General features: G+C 45.4%; 2 protein-coding genes across 2 annotated transcripts; both read right to left on the bottom strand.

The window, feature by feature from the left end:
- Positions 1-1,681: 1,681 nt before the first annotated feature.
- Positions 1,682-10,389, bottom strand: LOC104589358 (uncharacterized). The gene is made up of 4 exons (XM_010247654.3): positions 8,376-10,389; positions 7,875-8,302; positions 7,680-7,802; positions 1,682-7,574 (listed from the first exon to the last, which is right to left on the bottom strand). Exons 1-4 carry the CDS (start codon positions 8,566-8,568, stop codon positions 6,936-6,938), a joined length of 1,383 nt encoding a protein of 460 aa, XP_010245956.2. The 5' UTR covers positions 8,569-10,389; the 3' UTR covers positions 1,682-6,935.
- Positions 10,390-10,929: 540 nt separating this feature from the next.
- CAC1 (chloroplastic acetylcoenzyme A carboxylase 1) lies at positions 10,930-14,924 on the bottom strand. Its single transcript, XM_010247653.3, has 7 exons — positions 14,545-14,924; positions 13,947-14,000; positions 13,692-13,855; positions 13,258-13,588; positions 12,300-12,371; positions 11,155-11,220; positions 10,930-11,052 (listed from the first exon to the last, which is right to left on the bottom strand). The coding sequence occupies exons 1-7, from the start codon at positions 14,713-14,715 to the stop codon at positions 11,029-11,031; spliced, it is 882 nt and encodes a 293-aa protein (XP_010245955.1). The 5' UTR covers positions 14,716-14,924; the 3' UTR covers positions 10,930-11,028.
- Positions 14,925-21,315: the final 6,391 nt, after the last annotated feature.

Genomic DNA, 21,315 nt, shown 5'->3' with positions numbered 1-21,315 from the left:
TGGCGCATTTTTTGGCACCCGAAAAAGCTGAAAACCACACGCGGTCAGTCAAAGTAATTTGAATTGTGGGTCAAATCCACCCGTCATTTCATGAACTCCCCGCGCTAGAGCAAGACCCATATCCCGAGGAGTAGGGGCATTTGATGGAGGGTGATTTGACCCGACCTCATAACCAGGGGACACGTGGATATGACTCGACGTAAATGACAACTCAGCATGACAGCTTGATCACAACTTGGCGTAATGAGCTCGTTGAAACCCCAGCAGAACAGCTCGCTACAAAGGAGCTCGCTATTGAGTAACCCGGAGTCTTTGGGAATCTTCTTATTCGACAAGACCGTGCCTGTCAGACTGCTCCCACGTGTCTAGTCCGGCGGCACAGCACCTGCCAGTCCAGAGGACTGCACCCATGTCTCACGTAAGGCGGCGTCGTGCACGCCAGCTCTGCATAATGTCTCTCAACTGACAGGACCTACTCTGCGACGGATACCTGCACCAATCGAATCAGCCTGGTGAATAATGGCTGTAGCAGAGAATCAGAAGCGGTTACACCCAATTTGACAGAGCATCAGTATATAAAGGCCCTGATCTCCAAGGGGCAAAGGTAATCGAAAATCGCGCATCTTCACTCTTAGCATTTATTCCTTCGCAACTCTCCCAGTTTTCCGCCGAGTTCTAACTTAAGCTTCGGAGTGTTCCCGCCGGGTGAGCTCTCCGGGAATCCTTCGTCTTCTTCTCCCTCTCAGGTGTTGTCCGTTGCTAGTTAGGAGCGAGGCCCCTGCCAGATAGGAGTGACCAGATCGTGCTACATCAAAGGGCATTAACAGACTTTTAACCTGAATAGACTACAAGAGGAAGAAGATGAACAATGATTCTGCCATTTATTAATATTATAGTTTTTTTTTAAATATTACTTTTACTGATATTAGGGCCCAAAAGTTGCCCTTATATGCTATTATCCCAAGCAAAAATAAAGGCAGCTTCAATCTCCTAATTATAAGCTTACAACCCTAACCTTTGAAGCCTAGACCTAACTGATGACCCAATGGGTTCCCTTAACCCAACCCACCATAATCCTTTTCCCGTAACCCACATCGGCTACCCGCCCCATATTGACCCACTACTCAAATGGGTGGTAATGAGTGGATTTCAAGTGAGTGGGTTGGATGGATCAAATGGGTAAAATTGCCAGCCCCATTTGTGGGTTTAGGAGATCATTTTGGGAGGAAAAACTTTGACTATTGGGGGCCAATAGTCTTTGATGTTGAAAACATTTTTGGGAATAATACATTACCATAGAGTGGGGTAAAATGGTAATTGCCCCTTATTTCTTTTTAACCCTAAACATAGACATGGGCGTGAATTGGTGAATTTGTCCACCCTAAAACCATTCTCAACAGCATGTGTTGTTAGGCCCCAACAGCCAAAAGGGGCCTAACCATATTGGAAGACATAGCTATGAAGAAGAGTTATCATCACTGCCCCATGAAGAAAATATTGAACATTACAAGCTATAAGGGGCTTGAAGGACATTCGGCTCTATAATTCTTATCATGGCAAGATACATATCAGTCAAATAAACTATTGCCTGTATTTATCAACTGAGAATATAAAGGACACATTGCTTTCCTGTGGATACCTTGTGTATTGGAAATATTCGTGAAGCCTTCGAATCAAATCAAGAGAACATTCAGTGATGGGCGAATTCAGACTGTTACTAGTTACAGCTACAAGATGAACAATAGTCTCCAGCTTTCACTTTTTTGTACCAAAAAAAAAAATCGAATATAGCCTCTAGCCTCTGTTTCTTTTATCTCTGCAGTGCTTAAAGATGCAATTATAATACATTCACACATGAGCTAGTAGTTGCTCTACTGTCACTCTCCTGTGATGCTTTAACTTTCAGACATGAGCTTCTATTAAATGCTTGGAGGCATCCATTGACTTATTTCGCATAGAAGAAGGTCCTTCGGTGCATTTAACGGTCAAAATTGTACCATTTAATTTTAGACTTTTAACCTGAATCCTTGGAACACGAGTATGCTTTCAAAAAATTGAACAAAATCAACAAATTAAATTTGCAAAGCAAGGTTGTATCACCATTCACTACTCAACAGTCAACACTCATCAATCAATTTATTTCGCTTTGTAGGTAACCCGGTATCAAGCCCAAGAACTCATTGTTATAAACTTATAATCAGTGTTTTAAGACTCGAACCCGACACAAAACCGGGATTCCTGCTGGTTCATGCGTCAAACAGTTTACCCATGAGTTGGAAAAAATACAGATAATACATTTTATGATTTATAATTCACATGTAAGTAACAGTTGATGGTGAAAGTAAAATTTTAAACATATCTCAATTGAAAATGCAAGTATTATTGTATCTTTAATCATACAATATATAAAGATACACAAAGAAGTATAAAATGAATGACAGCTATAGCTTAATGGTTTGGCACTTATATATGTACGCTTGAGATTTCACGTTTGAATCTTCCCATTTACATTTTAAGGTTTGTGTGGATTTAGTGACCCAGGCGGGTCATAGAAATTAATGAAGGACGATTTGGTCCGACCTAGTAACAGGGGATACGTGAACACGACTTAACTAGTAAGATGACAGGTCAGTCTAAATGCTAAGTCCGCAACATTTAGAGTTCGGATAATCGAATCACCTCGGGACAAGTTTACCATGGTGTAAGGTCGTATCAAGACCACCTCGGTCCCAAGGCACTTCGGCGTTCGCCCCAGGTTGGATCTAAAGAGCAGTAACTCGGGTAATATCGACAGACCACTACATGGCAACCCCGAAGATCTCGCCATCAGATTATGAGCCTCGCGGGACCACGCCTTGTAACGGTAAGCCTTATCTCCCTCCCGTCCAGTTCGGGCGGGCTCGATAAACCCTATCAGTTATCCCCCATTGTCACGGAAACGGATCTCATCGTAACGAGGACCCTAGAACCGCTCCGCGAAACCCGCGAGGACTCCATTATATAAAGACTCCACCCCCCAGGGGTGCAAGGTATGCGTGATTTTCCTGCTCTCAAGCTCTCTACTTTCAAAGCAATATCAGCTCGCTACTAGCCTACTGACTTAAGCATCGGAGTGACCTCGCCGGGTTAGCATCCCCAGGTTCTCTGATATCCTTGCAGGTTCAGTCCGTCGTCCATCTGGAAGCCAGATCACCTCCAGCTGGGAGCAGCTAGATCGCGCTACATCAATTGGCGTCGTCTGTGGGAAGCGCTATGAAAAGCCTCTTTCCACCAAGAATCACAAGCCCATAATCCATGGCATCCTCCAGCAACGCCAGACAAAATAATGAGATGAATGTCTCCGGGGGGCAACCTCAGATCCCGACCGTGTACATCGGTCAGATCACCATTCCGCTTTCCACGGGTGGGGTCCCGACGCTGACCGTACCTTATGCAACTGTGCCAGTGAATGCCCCACTCCCTCTTGTAGTGGGTGCAACTTTTGCTGAACCATCTGTGGTTCCCCCTAGAGTCGGACAGCATCAGCTCGACGACCTGGTACACTGCGTGCAGGCTATTCAAGCCCAAATGCAACAGGTCCAACAATTTCAGCACTACCAGCAACAGGTTTTACACCACATTTACTAGCAGTAGTTCCCACCGCTGTAGTAGAATTAACAGTCGGTTCCACCTCGGCATCCGGCAGCACAGTCCCGTCGTCAGAACACTCGCCCTCCTCGCCGGGGAGAGACTTCCCAGATTCAGCATCCCCTTGGGAGCCAGGTCTCATCCCGCAGTAGGAGGGAAAGGCAAGTTACTCCTCCCGCTTCGTAGAACGTGAACAGGCCGGGAGACACTCAGCCCGCCAGAGCTACTTCACCTTGGCCCTTGCATCATGAAGGTTCGCTTGCAGGAAACCGGTTTGGGGTTCTGGCCGCGGAATCCAAGCGAGGCCCCTCCGTTCACAACAGTTCGAACCACTCCGTGCCAGGACATTACCCGACCACACTGAGGTCAGCAGCACCAATGCGGAGCCAGTCAAGAAGCAGCAAAGGCGGCGTCCTAAGGCACATCGAACTGTAGTTCCAAGCCAGCTCGTTGGACCTAGTCAACCTGAGCAGCCTAAAGGTAAAGAGGAGGCGAGCTCGGAAGCCACAAAAACCGCTCCCCTCCTCTCCGAGTCATCTCCTTTGTCCTCCAAAGCACTGGTAGTCGGGCTCACTCTAGCGAACAAAGTGCAAGCTAAACACATTGTCATCTACAGTGATTCCCAACTCGTGGTCAACTAGGTCACCAGTGATTATGAAGCTCGCGACCCCACCATGGTCGCTTATCTAGCCAAGGTCAAGGAAGTTCTACGCAGCTTCTAGTCCTATTTCATCAGGTAGATTCCAAGGTCCGAGAATGCTGAGGCCGATGCCTTGTCCCGGTTAGCCAGCACAAGTAGGAACACCATGAGGACCGTGTATATAGAGAACCTACCCCGGCCCAGCATTCTCGGGGGGGCAGAAGAGGTCGCTCCTGTTGCACAAGCAGAGCCGAGCTGGATTGACCCACTCGCGAGCTACCTGCTACACGGGACCCTCCCTGCAGATCGCAACGCGACTAGAAGGGTAGAGCGCCAGGCAGCCAAGTACGTCATGATAGACGGGCGGTTGTACCGGAGATCCTTCACGCTCCCCTATTTGCGTTGCTTGTGACCCTCAGAGGCCGAACTCGTTCTTCACGACACTCATGAAGGCTTGTGTGGCGGACACTTGGGTGATAGGGCTCTTGCCCAAAAAGCGCTGCTGCAGGGGTACTATTGGCCCACAAGGAAGGTAGACGCACTCGAGCTTGTCAAGAAGTGCTATAAATGTCAAAGGCACGCCAACATCCACCACCGACCTACTGCGGACATGAAGTATCTCACCAGCCCATGGCCCTTCGCACAATGGTGAATCGACATTCTTGGCCCATTCCCGCCAGCGACAGGACAGAGGAGATTCCTGGTAGTAGTAGTGGATTACTTCACAAAGTGGGAGGAAGCGTAACCCCTACCAACAATCACAGCCCACAGTATACAAAATTTCTTTTGGATGAACATAGTATGCCGCTTCGGGCTACCTCGGGTGCTTATCTTCGACAACGGTAAGCAGTTTGAAGATACCAAATTCCAGAGTTGGTGCATCAAGATGGGATACAGCAGAACTTCACTTCGATGGCACACCCTCAGGCAAACGGGAAGGCAGAAGTCACGAACAGATCTATACTCTATGGACTAAAAGCCCGCTTAGCCCGAGCTAAGGGACTACGGGTAGATGAGCAGCCCAGTGTACTATGGGCTTACCGAAACACCGTTAAGACCGCCACGGGTGAAACCCCCTTCAACTTCACTTATGGCACGGAAGCGATAATCCCACCTGAGATCGAGGTGCCTACACTACGCATGGAGGCATACAACGAAGAAGCAAACGACGACGAGTTCCGTACCAACCTCGACCTGGTGGAAGAAGTACGGGACCTAGAATACATTCGGACTGCAGCCTACCAGCAAAGGGTGGCTCGGTACCATAACGCCCGGGTCGAGAAACGGCACTTCCGTGTTGGCGACCTAGTTCTCAGGAAAGTCATTGTTCCTGAGCCTGGTGTCGGTAAGCTCGGACCAAACTGGGAAGGTCCGTACCGAGTAAGACGGGTACTCGGGGAATTCCAGAGTTGGTGCACCGAGATGGGATACAGCAGAACTTCACTTCGGTGGCACACCCTCAGGCAAACGGGAAGGCAGAAGTCACGAACAGATCTATACTCTATGGACTAAAAGCCCGCTTAGCCCAAGCTAAGGGACTATGGGTAGATGAGCTGCCCAGTGTACTATGGGCTTACCGAACCACCGTTAAGATCGCCACGGGTGAAACCCCCTTCAACCTCACTTATGGCACGGAAGCGGTAATCCTACCCGAGATCGAGGTGCCTACACTACGCTTGGAGGCATACAACGAAGAAGCAAACGACGACGAGCTCCGTACCAACCTCGACCTGGTGGAAGAAGTACGAGACCTAGAATACATTCGGACTGCAGCCTACCAGCAAAGGGTGGCTCGGTACTATAACGCCCGGGTCAAGAAACGGCACTTCCGTACCGAGTAAGACGGGTACTCGGGGAAGGTACGTATGAGCTCGAAACCCTAGAAGGAAAACAGGTACCTTGAGCATGGAACATCAGCAACTTAAGGTGGTACTACCTGTGATTGCCAAACTGGAGACCGGACTACGAGTCACTCCCAGAAGTCCAAGGACTAAAGCGCCGAGCACATAAGTCCCAGTCGCCTCTTCGGCATGGGCAAACTACTCTCAATCACCTCCTCAGCATGAGCGAACAAGTCCCAGTCGCCTCTTCGGCATGGGCAAACAAATCCCAGTCGCCTCCTCGACATGGGCAAATAAGTCCTAGTCGCCTCTTCGGCATAGGCAAAGTACCTCTAATGCCTAAGGCGTAGACAGCTCGGGTATAAGCCCTACGATGTCTAGCCCACTTCGGCATATAACAATAGGTTGGGCCCCGTTAGGGACAACCGACATCTAAGTAAGTAGCCCGTGCGCGGACAGGTCGGGTATATACCCTGCAATGTCGCTCACATCGGTGTACATTACGTGAAGTTACCCCTACTACTAGTTCGAATAGACAATTCGGGGTGACAACCACATAGAAAAATTTTTCTTTGAGTATCCTTACTTGTTGTCCAGCTCGGTAACTCGACAATTCAGGATAACCTATAAACCTACTCCTACCTCTATCTGGTTTAAATCGCTAGATCGGGGGTCATTTACACTTAGAATATTTTTGCACAAGGATTAGTCAAAAAAAGTTTGTATTTCATTGATGAAAAGATTTTAAGTACAAAGATCTCATTATAACCCGAGCTCGGTGGCCTCGGGGTGTACATCCAAACAGTAAAAAGAAGAAAAAGCCAAGATCATGCATGCGGACTGCCAGGCAGGTCGGTCTCCATATGCTCCTCCGCGTCCTCTTGACCCGATGGGCCCGCCTCTTGGACTTTGTCGTCACTTTCTTCTTCAGATGAGCCGGGCTCTTCGTTAGCCGCCTCCGCCACCTCGGGAGTAAGGTCAGACATAGAGATGACTCTGAGGTCAAGATCGGGGAATTTCTGCCGCATTAGATACTTGCACAGCTTGAAGCCAGAAAGATAGGAGCTCAATCCATATTCGACCTGGAGATTGTGGAACTTCGAGGATTCCTTGAAGCGGTCAATGGCGTGGCTTCTTTCTTTAGCTCGCTCCTCTTGGATGGCGGTCTCGAAGATCTCAGTTCGCTCTTGGATCATTGCTTCAAGATTCTCGATCTCTCGTTGAAGCTTCGCCTTCTCCTCGGTCATTGCTGAGATCAGCTCCTGTTGCTTCACCTTCTCCCCGGTCATGGCCATGATCAGCTCTTGTTGCTTCGCCTTCTCCTCGGTCATGGCCATGATCAGCTCCTGCTGGCTCCGAACTCCCTTCTTGGCCCGAAGAACCTCACCTCGAGCTATGTCCAGCTCGCGATAAAGTTTATGCGCCTTCTCCTCAGCTTCTCGAGCTCTCTTCAGGAAGACCTCGAACTGGTAGACCAACGAATGAATGGTGGAGTTCACCAGGTAAAGAAAACCAAGGTAAGTATGTTTGAAAGTTTGACAAGGAAATAAAATGTAAAGTAAGATACTTACCACCATGCAGTAGCTGGCAGCCCGGCCTCCGAGCTGGCTTGTAGGCATATCAACCCATTCCGCGACCTCAGCAAGAAAGACGACACCCTTGCTCTTGAGCAGTCCGAGCCGAGGGGTCTTCACCTGGTAAAGAAAACCAAGGTAAGTACGTTTGAAAATTTGACAAGGAAATAAAATGTAAAGTAAGATACTTACCACCATGCAGTAGTTGGCAGCCCGGCCTCCGAGCTGGCTTGTAGGCATATCAGCCCATTTCGCGACCTCGGCAGGAAAGACGGCACCCTTGCTCTTGAGCAGTCCGAGCCGAGGTGTCATTATGCTTTCTTTGGGGTATTCAGGCTCGGGCGCGGAAGTGCTCTCCGGCTCGTGAGGCTGAAGGTCTTCCTCCTGGTCCTCGTCCAAGTCCACTGTAAGGGGTTGAGGGCAGACCTCCTCCTCAAGGAGTTCGTGAGGGTGGACCTCCTCCTTGGGAAGCTCGGTAGAGATCGGCTCCGGAGCAAGGACTTCGGATGGGGCGAGGACAGAAGGATCGGCCTCCCGGCGAGACTTCTTTGAAGCCTTCCTCTTCTTCCCTCTCTGAAAGCACTTGAGAAGGTCCTTAGCATCAACCTCTGGCATGGTAACTGTAAGAGTAAGAAAAAGGGTTAGTCGCGAACTAAAGAAAACCTTAAAATAAAAGTCGAGGTGGAGACCTACTAGGAGGGCTCAGCCCAGCTCGCACAAGCTTCTCCTCGGCCAAGAAATCTTTCATCTCCAGGCCGAGGTCCCTCCAAAAGTTGATAACTGTCCTTGTCTCCGCATCTAAACTTACGTCGGGATCCTTGATAGCCACCCTCCAATGAGTTGGAAAAGACCATCCCTCAGGATTTCGGACAAGGAAGTACCTCATCTTTCAGGCCGGAACCTTGTTTGGGCTGCCGAACAGGATTTTAAACCCGAGCCGATGAGAGATGTAGTAACTTTGTCTGACGTCCCCGCGCAGACAAGCGGAATTCTTTCTGATCGAACAGATCAAACTGAAAACGTCTAGGGACAGAGGTCGGTTGTACTCATGGAACAGGGAGATGGTGCCTACTATGTTCCGGATAGAGTTCGGGTGTAGTTGGTCGATGGTGATGTTAAAAAACTTGACTATCTCTATAATGAAGGGGTGGAGCGGGAAGCGTAGCCTGGCAGCGAGCTGCTCCTCAAAAACCACAAGCTCATAAGGATCGTGAGCCCAAGGATACTGACCTAGAGGAACACTAAAGACTAGGCTATCGGGAAGACGATAGCGAGCTACTAAATACATTAACCTATCCGAGGTCAAGATAGAAGGACCGAAGTCGTCCGGATCCCGACCCCGGTAAGAAGATGGGACCTCCGTCCTAAAGGTCAGTCCCTCCTCCCGTGCCTCGGGCTCGCCAGGCCGAGATGGCCCAACTTCAGGTAGAGAAGTTCCCTCTAAAACCCAAAGAGGGGAGTCGCCCAGCGACGAGCTGACCTCCCCAACAAGGGCCATGGACTGCACCTCGGCGCCCCCGACCTCGCTAGAGTCACCTAAGAGCCTATCTATACTAGAGCTAGACATGATTAAAAAACAAAGGAGAACAAACTAAGGAAAACACGAACTCACCAAGAGAAGGACGACCTCAGAATACAAAGAAAGAGCGAGTTGAAAGACTTCGACACAACCTCGGGAGAGCTCAATCACAAAATTTTTGGCAAAGAAGTGGGGTCCCTCAACCCCCTATTTATAGTTCACCGCGAGGCGATTAACGGCTAAGATTTGCTTGATCCAACGGCTCTCATGAAAACCGATTGCACGACGCCCGAGGACAAAATCGGTTAAGCACGTTTTTTACATCCGTAGAGTCCATAAACAGCATGACGTCCACACGTACACCCAACGCGACCTGGGCTACGTCTGGTTAAACCAGATGTTCAAACAGGTCCGACCAGTTGATCCGCTCGACAGACCGCCTAGACCTCGTGCCAAATCCACCTAGACTCGTCATGAACTCCCCGCACCGAGTCGGGACCCCCGATTGGAGGAGTGAGGGCAATTAATGAAGGACAATTTAGCCCAACATAGTAATAGGGGAACATGTGGACACGACCTAACTAGTAAGACGACAGCTCAGCCCGACATGCCAAGTCCACAACATATCAAGCTCAGAGAATCGAACCACTTCGGGATGAGTTCACCTCGGTGTAAGGTCATATCAAGACCACCTTGATCCCAAGGCACTTCGGCGTTCGCCCCAGGTCGGATCTAAAGAGAAGTAACTCGGGTGATATTGACAGACCACTACATGGCAACCCCGAAGATCTCGCCATCAGATTCCGAGCCTCGCGGGATCATGCCTCGTAACGGTAAGCCTTATCTCTCTCTCATCGTAACGAAAATCCCGGAACCGCTCTGCAAAACCCACGAGGACTTCATTATATAAAGACTCCACCCCCCGGGGGTGCAAGGTATGCATGATTTTCCTGCTCTCAAGCTCTCTACTTTCAAAGCAATATTAGCTCGCTACTAGCCTACTGACTTAAGCATCGGAGCAACCTCGCCGGGTTAGCATCCCCAGGTTCTCTCCTTGTAGGTTCAGTCCACCGTCCGTTTAGAAGCCAGATAACCTCCAGCTGGGAGCAGCTAGATCGCACTACATCATAAATCAATTGGATCGTTGAAACCTAACCAGTTTTCAACTGTTCTGCCGAGTTTTTATAGGTTCTTTTAGTTTTTCAATAATATGAAAACCGGGGTTTAAAAGAAAACCAGAATGTCCTCTGGTTCCCGGATTGAATGATCCGGCCATCCGGTCTGGTCCGAGTTATTAAAACATACACAATCTGAATCAATGAACATCCCAAAATCAAAATGCTGACAACTTTGTTGACAGATGTATTATGCAGCCCATTTGACACTGAATTACATTATGAACCAGCGTTTATGAATAAGGTACAGACCATCCGATTTACTATCTCCCATGTATCAATGAAAACAATCTATAGATTTTGCCCTGTAACAGAGTGAAAATAAAAAACGCATGGTCTCGATCAGGCATTTTGTGTCCCAATTTTTAATCATTCACTTCCTGTTCTCTGTTTGTGCTTTGCATGGGCTGTCAGCTAGTTATAACTTATGATAGAATTCCTTCTAGTTGTATATTTTAAATAAAAAAGAAAATCTCAACCCACAAGAAAACATACCTAAACTACTAAATCTTAATCTCTACCTACCATCTCATTCCAGGCAAAACATTTTATCCATAAGAAAACATACCTAAACAACTTTGCTACATTACCAAGAAAAATAGCTCAAACCCCCCTCATTTAGTTCACCTGCCCCCTTCTATAGTCATCAACTCTATGGCTCGATCACAAAAAGTGGCTGCAAAGATGGGAAAAATAGGGCAAAGTCAAGATAACTTGAAAACCTACATGCATATAAAATGTGTCACAATACAAACAAGGAGTTCTGGGGAAAACATACAGTGTCCACGCTAATAGGCTTGCCATCATCTACGAGGATCTCAACTATTGTACCTGATTGATCAGCCTGTAGAAATGATGTCACACGTATCAAATTAATGTTGTTACTCAGATCTTAAATAATAACTATTTATTTAACATGGTAGCAAGACCTTATCACACCACTCAGGTTATCACACTAGAAGAGAGAGAGAGAGAGAGAGAGTATTGAACTACTCACCACTCGGTGCATGTAGAAATTGTTCCAGAATTTTTGGTGAATTTTTTTGACAAAGTTCTTATTTTTATTCATGTTTTTAATTTATATTATATATGCATTATGGTATTTGCTTATTTTTATTAGTTCCAATACTAGTTCTAATTTTGAGCAAAATAAGTGAATAAAATCCCAAAACTTCATTAAATAATATAAACTCTCACTCAACATTTAACCAAAGTTAAATTTATTAACCTTATTCAAAATTGAATAGAATTTCTTTCGAGTTTGAAACCACATGAAGTACTCCTTAATTATCAAGTCTGTCTTCAGCCCTTGTCTAGTGCTTGTACCCAATGGACCACTCCAATAGTGACCGATTTAGTCACTGCCTGGACTGCCCTTGCCTATTCTGAGAAACCCTGGCAGCCTACTCTTCCCAAAGACCCAAACATTCCATAAAACTGTACCCAGAAGGCCAGAACGTTTCTCTCCAAATGATTTGTCACAAGCACTAAAGAAGAAATGGATAAGCAATGAGCAAAGTATCTCAAAATTCCAGCTTACCCTTTTAGAGTGTTTACTTGCTCACCATTTTCACCTTCTCAACTAACTTTCAGCCTATGCTGAGCTTTGACCTTTAAACTTCATTCCAACTATATAAAAATCCCTAGCATTTTCTTTGCTAGGCATACAATCCTTATTTCATATGCTTGTGTTTGTGTGTCAGATCGTGCATTAAGTGCTATTATTTTGTCTATGCTACTTGCATATCCTCTTATTCTTAGCCAATGACATTACAAAATGAGCCAAAAAGAGAAAAGGGAAAGAAAAAAATTAGCAATGTTAGAATAAGGAGCAGAAGCTCTATGTGTGGTGAACCAAATTTTAATAGCACAGTTTATTAAAAAGAACTTTTATAACAGAAAGTAAAAGAATAGCGGCATTACTTCAATTTCATTCATCAATTTCATGGCTTCAATGATGCAAAGGATCTGCCCTTTTGTAACTTTGTCTCCAACCTGAGGAATGGCAAGAGAAAAGAAAAAATTATGTAGACCTGACAAGAGAATGCATTATTGAAGTGCCTTTCCAAAAAAAAATCTAACGATGTATTTGGATTGTGCAAATTGGAATTGACATGGAAATTCAGTTGCATAAGAGTTTGAATGTCCAAGTATTGGAATTCCTATGGATTGAAAGTTCATTGTTTGGGCATCACAGAAGAATTGATTCACTTAGTCGAGGATAGATCAAAATGTTTAAACCATTTTAACTGAATAATTAATTTGCCATAATGTGATTAGTTAGAAAATTATCACTTATTTTCTCCAACTACTACTATTTCCATTATTGTTTCATTATCATCATTATCATTGTTGTTGTTGTTGTTGTTATGTTTTGTATTTCTTCTTTAGATTGTAAAAAGTAAAACAAAATAAAGGATACTTTACTATTTTCTTGTTACTATATATTTGTTAAGTCATACGATGCTATGAGTTAAACCACTATAGATCCTCATTTAAATATAGTTAATTTTTATTGGATAATAATATGATTTGAGATATCTTATCATTATTAAATATAATACTCTACTTCTTATTTATTTACTTATTTATTTATTTTTTGAATGAAGGTAAAGTATGATTGCATTTATTTTTTTAATATAATAGTCTTATTCTTATTTATCACTATAACTTTTCTATCTTATTACTTCTCTTTTGAGAGGGGTCATCGTGGGTTTATTTATAACCCAATTCTTAAATTGGAAATCCATGGACATTCTAGTTCATATTAATTGGGAACATCAAAATGCCTACAATTAGCATTTTGGCATGCAATTTCAATCCCTACATCACTAATTTCATGATTCAAAATTTCAAACACACCCTATTAAAGAATAATCACCTTAACAAATGGGGGTTCACCAGGTGCTGGGCTACGGTAGAATGTTCCAGCCATAGGGCTTTTAAGAGATGGAAGAGACGACTTGGCTGATTTAGAAGCAGATGGAGATGGTGCAGGAGTTGACGTTGAAGAACCAGGGGCAGAAGGTGTTGGGGGAGCTACAGGTGGTGCTGGTGGAAAAGCTGATGGCATGGCTGCTGGTGAATAAGGAGATTGCATCATAACCACTGGAGGAGAAGGTGGCGGTGGCAAGGCCTCCTTTTTACGGATGATCAGCTCACAATCAAGTTGCTTCAACTGCAATTCCACAACATCTCTAGAATCTACAAGCCTATAAGACAGGCATACATATATGTATATATGATCAAGACCAACCTTTTCCGGAATTAAATGCTAGATAGAGAACATCAAGGAGAAGCAAATGGATCTCTTACTTGATGAGGCTTGAAACTTGAGTTATAAATTCAGATATTGACGTTTCTGTGGCCAAAGCTGATGGAGATAATTCATTTCCTGGATTATCATCCTTTTCCACTGGTGGGATTTTTGACTTATTTTCAGGAGTTGCCACAGCATTAGATGATCCATCCACAGCAACCTTGAATACAATATATAGCTCTAGAAACAAGTCCCACAAGGAACAAAAAACGGAAAGAAGATTCTTAATGAAAATCAATGAAGAACCTTACCTCATTCAATTGGGCTTTCAACGGAGTGGAGTGGTTCCGATTAGAGTGCAGAGCCTGCAATGCAGATATCACTTTCATCATTATGAAACCAACAGAAGCGTTTTAACACACGGCATGACCAAATTGCGGCAGGGATTAACGAATTTACCTCCAAAGCATTCAAATAATATATGTTAATTTCCAGATAAGACATTCCAGAGAATAATACTATTGGCAGCATAGTCTAAATTTATGTTTCCTCGATATACAATTATTCCACCAGATGTCATTTACAATTACTACATTGAGTCCTTATAAATCCATTATCTTTCTCTTATGATCCAAAATATTATTAGAATCATCAAAGAAGTAGCAGTTTCATCTCTTTTCTATGAAATCAAACGTTATTAAAACACTAAAAAATGAAAAGGCATACCACCAGAACTCAGAAAATTCTACAAGGAGATAAGTCAGATGCACAAGTTTGGATCACCAAATTTAAACCCCACCCTAAAATCCCACCTCGCCTACGTCTATATCAAGTGAAAGGGCGAGGTAAAGTTCAGATCGATCTCAGAAACCTTAGGCCTTAGGAAAAGTAAATCAAAGATATGATTACCTTGAAACAAAGCTGGAGCTTTAACTTGGGCGAGGGAGGGAATGAAGCCTTGGGGTTGGGGTGCAAACAATGACGTGCCGGAAAAGGTAAAGAGGAGGAGGATGAAGAGGTGGGTTTGGTTACAGACGCAGCTGCTGCCGTTGCTGAGGCTGCCGGAAGAGAAGACGCCATTTCCCTGACAGAAGCAACACGAGCGCTTCAATTTCCAAACTCCAAGGAGAAAAGGAGAGAGAAAGGGTTTGGGGAAGTCCTTCTCTCCGTCTTGCTTGCCTGTGTTATGAGTTTTGACGGCGAGGAGACGACAGTCTAATCGATGAAATCGAGAGAGAAGAGAGAGTGTACTTGTGCTGTTTAGGGGAAAGTGGTTCAGGTGAGGTGGGCCAGATCCATCCGTGATTCACATTTCACCCCTTCTTAATACAACAAACCGGGTTCACTACAACCGGGTTTAACTAGCACCCATTTCATTTGAACATTGATGCATGCACCACTGGTCCAGATCCCCCGTCTTCACTATTCAAGAATCAAGATAGACGCCGTATGATTAGAGTTAATCAAACCGGGTTTGGTCGAACCCGTGAGAATTAGAATATGTATATGTGGATAGTGGACACTAATGGTATGTGGATATCTGTCTTTATCCAGCAGCTGGAGAGCTGTCAAATAGTAAATGGATTGGGACCGACTGAAAAAGTTGGGACAAAATAGGGCCGTAAGCGGATCGGATTCCGTGTGGTGTATCCGACCCGATCTGAATTTTGATGTATCCGAATCCCATAGGCTATGTTTGGTTTGAAGGAAAAAGTAGGGAAATGAAGGGAAAGATAAAGAAATCTTTATAAGTCTTGTAGGGCTGTTCACGGGTCATGATGGGTTGGTTCACTGAGATTTTTCCAACTGACCTGACCTGGTCGGGTTACCTGAAATTGAAATCGAAACCGATCCTGTGTTAAACAAAACCGACCTGTTTGGTTTGAGTTAGGTTGGGTCGGTTTCGGCTCTAAGTTCAACCATGGTAATAAATTGAAATTTCAAATTTTTTATTCTTGAGAATCAATTTGTATTAGAGATTGTGCTTGAGTTTAGAGGCTAAGGGGGGCGGACAAAGTTAGAATAGAAGTTATTGAGAAAATAGAAAGTCAAACTGTATTAGAGAAAGAAGACTGAAGTTGTATATTTCAAAAACCTTATAATCTAAGTAAAAAAATACACCTAATTCTAATTGTAATTGGTCGCCTATTTGATGTAAAAGACCATATAAACTAGGATCATTTGATTATTTTCTTTAAACTTTTCCAAAAAAATTCATTGTCTAGTTGTCTTACAATACTTGCCATTAATGTCATTCCTAACTAAAATACTAGAAATTAAGTTAGATCGTAACTAGGATAGAGACAACTTAGTTAAGTAGGAACTAAGTAGGTTGTAACTATTAACTAGGAACTAACTACTAAGTCGGGTCGGGTCGGTTTCCGTTTTGGTTTTGGTTTTCACACATGAAAATCGAAACCGACCTGAACCATTGGTTTATGATTTTTTACAACCCGAAACCGACCGATGCTGAAGAAAACTCGGCCGACTCGGGTTGGGTCGGCCCAGGTTGGTCAGATTGGGTCTTATTATGAACAGCCCTAATATAGATAATATATTATATATTTGGAATTCTTATCATATGTCCTATTCGATTAGAATTGTAATAACAAAATTATGCTAATAATATAGATAATATATTATATATTATATATATTATGTTATTAATATTATATATATATATATATATATATATTTCAGTACATCGGTTGGACCAAGTAAGGTACAACCTATAAACATATAGTTCGAGCATACATGGTAATCGCTTCGCAGTATACCATAGAAATGCCTTAAACGCTAAGGGATAGCCAGGGATAACGATTACCGAAAAATCCTACTTCGGGTATGTAGCTCTAACAGCTTGAGTGATGAGATCGCCTTGGCAAAAATAAAAGAACACACCATACTTAGAAGAAAAAGAGAAATTCCATTGCCATTCAAAAAAAAATCGAGCTAAACAACTCGAGAAAGTTCAACAAGAGATAAAAAAGGGCACAACCGCCCAAGAAGATCTTTGAAAACCGGGTTCTGTCACCCGGGAACCACCAGTAATCAGTCAGAAGAACAGAAAACAGAGCCGCCAACCTCAGGGGTCCACCTCATCCTCGTCCTACGGGGAGTCAGGCTCTTCCTCCTCCGCATGTTCCGTCGTATCGAGAGCCAAGCCCTTCATGGTGATGCCGTCAAGGTTGAGCCCAGAGAACTTCTTACGGACCAACCAACGACAGAGCTTGAATCCGGAGTGGTACGAGCTCGAGCCATACTCCACTTGGAGTTCGCGATACTCCTGGGAGTCCTTGAAGTCCCAGACTGCCTTCTCCCGCTCGGCCTCCACCATGGTGACGAAGTTATGAGTTCGGTCTAGAAGTGTAGACTTCGAGTCACAAACCTGTTGGCGAAGGAGCTCCCTCTCCGCTGCACACTCGATGACTCCTCCCTGTAGCGTGCGCTCTCCTCGGAAAGCCTAGCGATCTGCCCCTCCTGGTCATGGACGAGCAGCTCCTAGGCCTCGCTCCCCTTACGAGTGTGAAGGAGCTCGCCCTAGAGCTTCTGAATGATGACTCTCTGACTGCGAGCATCGCCGGAGTGGATATTTGTCTGGAGGGCCATGGCGTGGATGGCGGTGTTCACCTGCCAACAAGAGACTAAGGTTAGAGAACAGCAAAAGAAGGGAAAGAACGAGAAGAAAAAGAAAATACTACTTACCACCATACAGTGGGAGGTGGCAAACACGGCGACCGCCTAGGGCTCCATCTCCCCCCACCTAGCGACCTCCTTGTGGTAGATTGCCCTTCGGCTCTTCTGCCCAGCCACAATGTAGTCATTGACCCCCTCCCAGTTCCCTACCGGGAACTGCGAGTAGAGGAATGGGAGGGAAGGACCAGGAGGAATTACCCCTTGCCTCGAGAGCTCGCCCTCCTCAAGGCCACCCTCTCCGATGCCTCCTTCAAATGGGGCAGGAGGAACTTCAGGCGGTGGAGAAACAAGGTCTGGCTCAGCAGACTCGAACTCAGTGCCCCTAGAAGTGGGAGTTCGGTCGGGACGCAACCTCTTCATCTTACACTTCTAGTTGCTAGAGAGAAGGTGGCACGCATCAACACTAGATATGATGGCTGCCAAAGAACCACAAGGTATTAGTCCAGTAAAAAAGGAAATATATGTATACACATGATATATTTACAGGGCACTACGCGACCTAAAAGGCAACCTACCCGGACTCAGGGCAGCTTGCGTGAGCTTATCCTCGGTCAAATAATCTGAACAGAGAAGGCCTACAGCCGCCCAGGACAGTAGTGTTTTCCGAGTTTCAGAGTCCAACTCAGCCCCAGGGTCCTGGGTGGCGCCCCTCCAAGAAGTTGGGAAGAGCCACCCCTCGGGGTTACGAACCACAAAATAGTCCAACTTCCAGGCGGGAACCCTGTTCGGCAGGTCGTGCAACAGCTTGAAGCCGCGGCGGGGAGAAAAGTAATAAGAACGCCTTTCTGGAGGCACTCCGGGAGTGGCATTCTTAATATAGAGAATGGAAGAAAAGATGTCAAGGTCAAGGGGGAGGCAATACTCATAGCACAAGGAAATGGTCCCAACTACATTCATCGGATGGCGTTGGGATGGAGCTGGTCAATGGTGACGTTAAAATGATTCAACACCTCTACTATTAGGGGGTGCAGGGGAAGACGTAGGCCAGCCTCGAGCTGTTCCTGGAAAATCACTATATCATTGGGACCATGCTCCCAAGGAAAATTACCAAAGGGGAAACCGTAGATAAGGTCCCCGGGAAGGTGAAAATGGCGAACAAGAGATCTGAGTCTCCTCATCGTCATAGAGGAGGAACCGAAGATGTCGGGCTCTCTGCCCCAAGAGGTAGAAGCCACATCGCCGGAGGCCTCACGAGCCTGCTCCCAAGCTCCCCCCGAGCTCGAGGGGGCGCCGTCATTCTGGTCACCGTCCCGGGGATAAACGTGATACGGATACCCAGACATGATTGACAGAGTGAATGACTCACCAAAAAGATGAAACAGTGTGAACAGAAGAGCTCGGGCAGACTAGATGGATGCGCGACCTCAGAATCCAAAGACAGCAAATTAGCGTGAAGGAAAATGAGGCCTGGGGGCCCTCTTATTTAAAGCCACTGTGCCCCTAAACCAACGGCCCAGATTGAGACAAATCTGACAGTTCGCAGTCAAGCTGACCGCACATCTTTTAAAACCAAAATGTGACTGGCTGCATGTCTCCCATGATTGAGATAATGACGGTTGCACAACATCCAGAGTTAAAAGCCGCTTCGGCGCATTTCTCGGCATTCGAAGTGTCATAAATCTTTTGACTTCTGTGCATGCATTTAATGCGAACAGTCAACCAAGTTTGAACTTCAATCAAATCCACCTGTCCCACTTCATGAACTCCTCACGCTAAGGTAGCACTCTTAGCCCGAGGAGTGGGGGCAATTGATGAATGATGATTTGACCCGACCCCTTAAGACAATGACACGTGGACCTGACTCAGCACGAGCAACAACACAGCACCGCAGCCTGACTGTGACTAAGTAACGAGCCTGTAGGACAACTTGCTACGTCATAGCTCGCTGTAGGGGGAGCTCGCTACAGCAAGAGCTCGAGCTCCCTCGAGCTACCGAAAGGGAATACTCCAAGACTATCCCAACCTGCGAGCTAGGGTAACCAGCTCACTCCAACACTTAGGCAGAAAAACCGCCTCAAAGACAATCTTGAGAAGGGTCACCCCAAAGTACCGCTAGGAGCTCACTATGAAGTAGCTCGTGACAATATAGCTTGTTGTGTGACTGGGTAGCTCACAACTAAGCAACGTGATGCTCTCAAGGAAGCTTCTATCTGACAAAGACCGTACCCATCAGACTACGCCACGTCTCTCAACTGACGGCGCAGTCCCTGTCCATTCGGCAGACTGTACCCACGTCTCTCGACAGATGGTGGTGTGCCTGTCCTCCCGGGACGTGTCACCCATCCAATTGGGTAGTACCCTGCAGCGGTCACCTGCGCAGCCCTGACAGGTAACAGCTGCGACAGAAGCCTAGTGGCGGTTACGCCCGCTTTGACAATAACGCCTATATAAGAGCTCCCTAGTAAAAGGAAAGGGTCTCTCTCGAACATCAGGGACCTATCTGAAACTTAGCCTCTTTACACTCTTTGCGTTCTCCCCCAACGTTCTAACTTAAGCTTCGGAGTATTCCCACCGGGCAAGTCCCCCGGGAGTCCTTCATCTTCTTCTTCTCAGGTGCCGTTCGTTGCCAGTTAGGAGTGCCCGGATCGTGCTGCATCATAACAATTGTTACAACTAATGGCTCTAAATTGTGAGGGATACTCCCAACTTTAAAATATTCACATGCACACATGAATATAAATGGCATACATATTTTATGAGTTGGACTTCTTTAGGGCCGGGTCAAGTAGCTAATGGATGGTATCTGATCGTACAAATAGCCTAAACTTGAGATGCACACCATAGTTAGGGCAGCCGGTAAAGATTAAAACGTGGCAATAAATAAAGAATAAATGTGACTAGGTGTTTTTGTTCCATCCCATAGTCTTTGTCTTCGCAATATTAGCTCTAAACTCTGCAATTCAACTTTTCATGACCTCGCGAAGAGGTACCAATTCCTTAGGCAAGCATTTGCCAAATCTGTTGGGTCAAATCCCGTTTTTATGGTGTCAACGATATTTAAAAAATCCGATTTTCAATTCAATATTTGACATAATCGAATCGAATTCGGGTGATGTGAATATCATAATAAGTTGAAATCATAGATGACCTTATTCGATTCAATAAATATAATGCAGTGCACCAAGCTTGTTGAGTTGTCAATTCGGTTACATTTTTATTTCTGTTATTTTGTCAATGAGCTTGTTGAGTTGTCAATTTTGTTACACTGTTATTTCTGTTATTTTGTCAATACATGTTCTTGATAGTTGCGGTTAGTCTGTTAACGATGTATAGGAGTGTATATAAAAAGACTGTGCACAAACGGAAGGGGATACATGACCACAATTCTTTCTTTACTCTCTCTATTTCTCTGCTATCTTCCTTGATTTCTGCAGGTTACTCGTGTGGCTTTCTCCCATAGCCATACCTATGAAGCAGACTACGGCTCTCGATAGCTCCTATCCTGAGCTGCATCATTGGTATCAGAGCCATTGAACGAACCTTGGCCATGGCGGACTCAACCAGACAACAAACTTCTATTCGTGAGGTGGAGGAGTCTTTGACGAAGAAGATGAAGGAATCTCAGGCCAAGTTGGAGCAGGCCATTGCTGGGTTGCGGGATATGATCGCAGCCTTGGCTAATCAACAATTGCGGGATATGATCGCAACCTTGGCTAATCAACAATTGTGGGATAGGCAAGAACAATCTGGGGATAATTCCGACAGAGGATGTCCAAGAAGCAACCATGCAGACGACCATTCCACTGATTCTTCCTTTTCGACTAGATTGACAAAGGTTGATTTCCCAAAGTTTAATGGAGAAAATGTGAAGGATTGGCTATACAAGTGTGATCAATTTTTCTCTCTGGACAACACATCACCGGTAGTTAAAGTTTAACTGGCTGCAATCCATTTAGAGGGAAAAGCCCTCCAGTGGCATTACGCTTTGATAAAATCAAGGCTGACAACGGAGCCGATGAATTGGGAAGACTGTGCTAAAGCTAT

Source organism: Nelumbo nucifera, chromosome 1 (assembly GCF_055504915.1).
Source record: "Nelumbo nucifera cultivar China Antique chromosome 1, China Antique-T2T, whole genome shotgun sequence".
Taxonomy (NCBI): domain Eukaryota; kingdom Viridiplantae; phylum Streptophyta; class Magnoliopsida; order Proteales; family Nelumbonaceae; genus Nelumbo; species Nelumbo nucifera.
This window is presented reverse-complemented; position numbering and strand designations above follow the sequence as displayed.

What these genes read in the sequence shown, in the direction of transcription:
- LOC104589358 (XM_010247654.3), bottom strand. Translation starts at nt 8,568, where the DNA reads ATGAGGTACTTCCTTGTCCGAAATCCTGAGGGATGGTCTTTTCCAACT. An exon ending in AGCTGGGCTGAGCCCTCCTA is followed by an intron (nt 8,303 to 8,375) that starts GTAGGTCTCCAC and finishes TTACTCTTACAG; the next exon opens with TTACCATGCCAGAGGTTGAT. An exon ending in CTGCCAACTACTGCATGGTG is followed by an intron (nt 7,803 to 7,874) that starts GTAAGTATCTTA and finishes TTTCTTTACCAG; the next exon opens with GTGAAGACCCCTCGGCTCGG.
- CAC1 (XM_010247653.3), bottom strand. Translation starts at nt 14,715, where the DNA reads ATGGCGTCTTCTCTTCCGGCAGCCTCAGCAACGGCAGCAGCTGCGTCT. An exon ending in AGCTCCAGCTTTGTTTCAAG is followed by an intron (nt 14,001 to 14,544) that starts GTAATCATATCT and finishes TCTGCATTGCAG; the next exon opens with GCTCTGCACTCTAATCGGAA. An exon ending in CAAGTTTCAAGCCTCATCAA is followed by an intron (nt 13,589 to 13,691) that starts GTAAGAGATCCA and finishes CCTGTCTTATAG; the next exon opens with GCTTGTAGATTCTAGAGATG.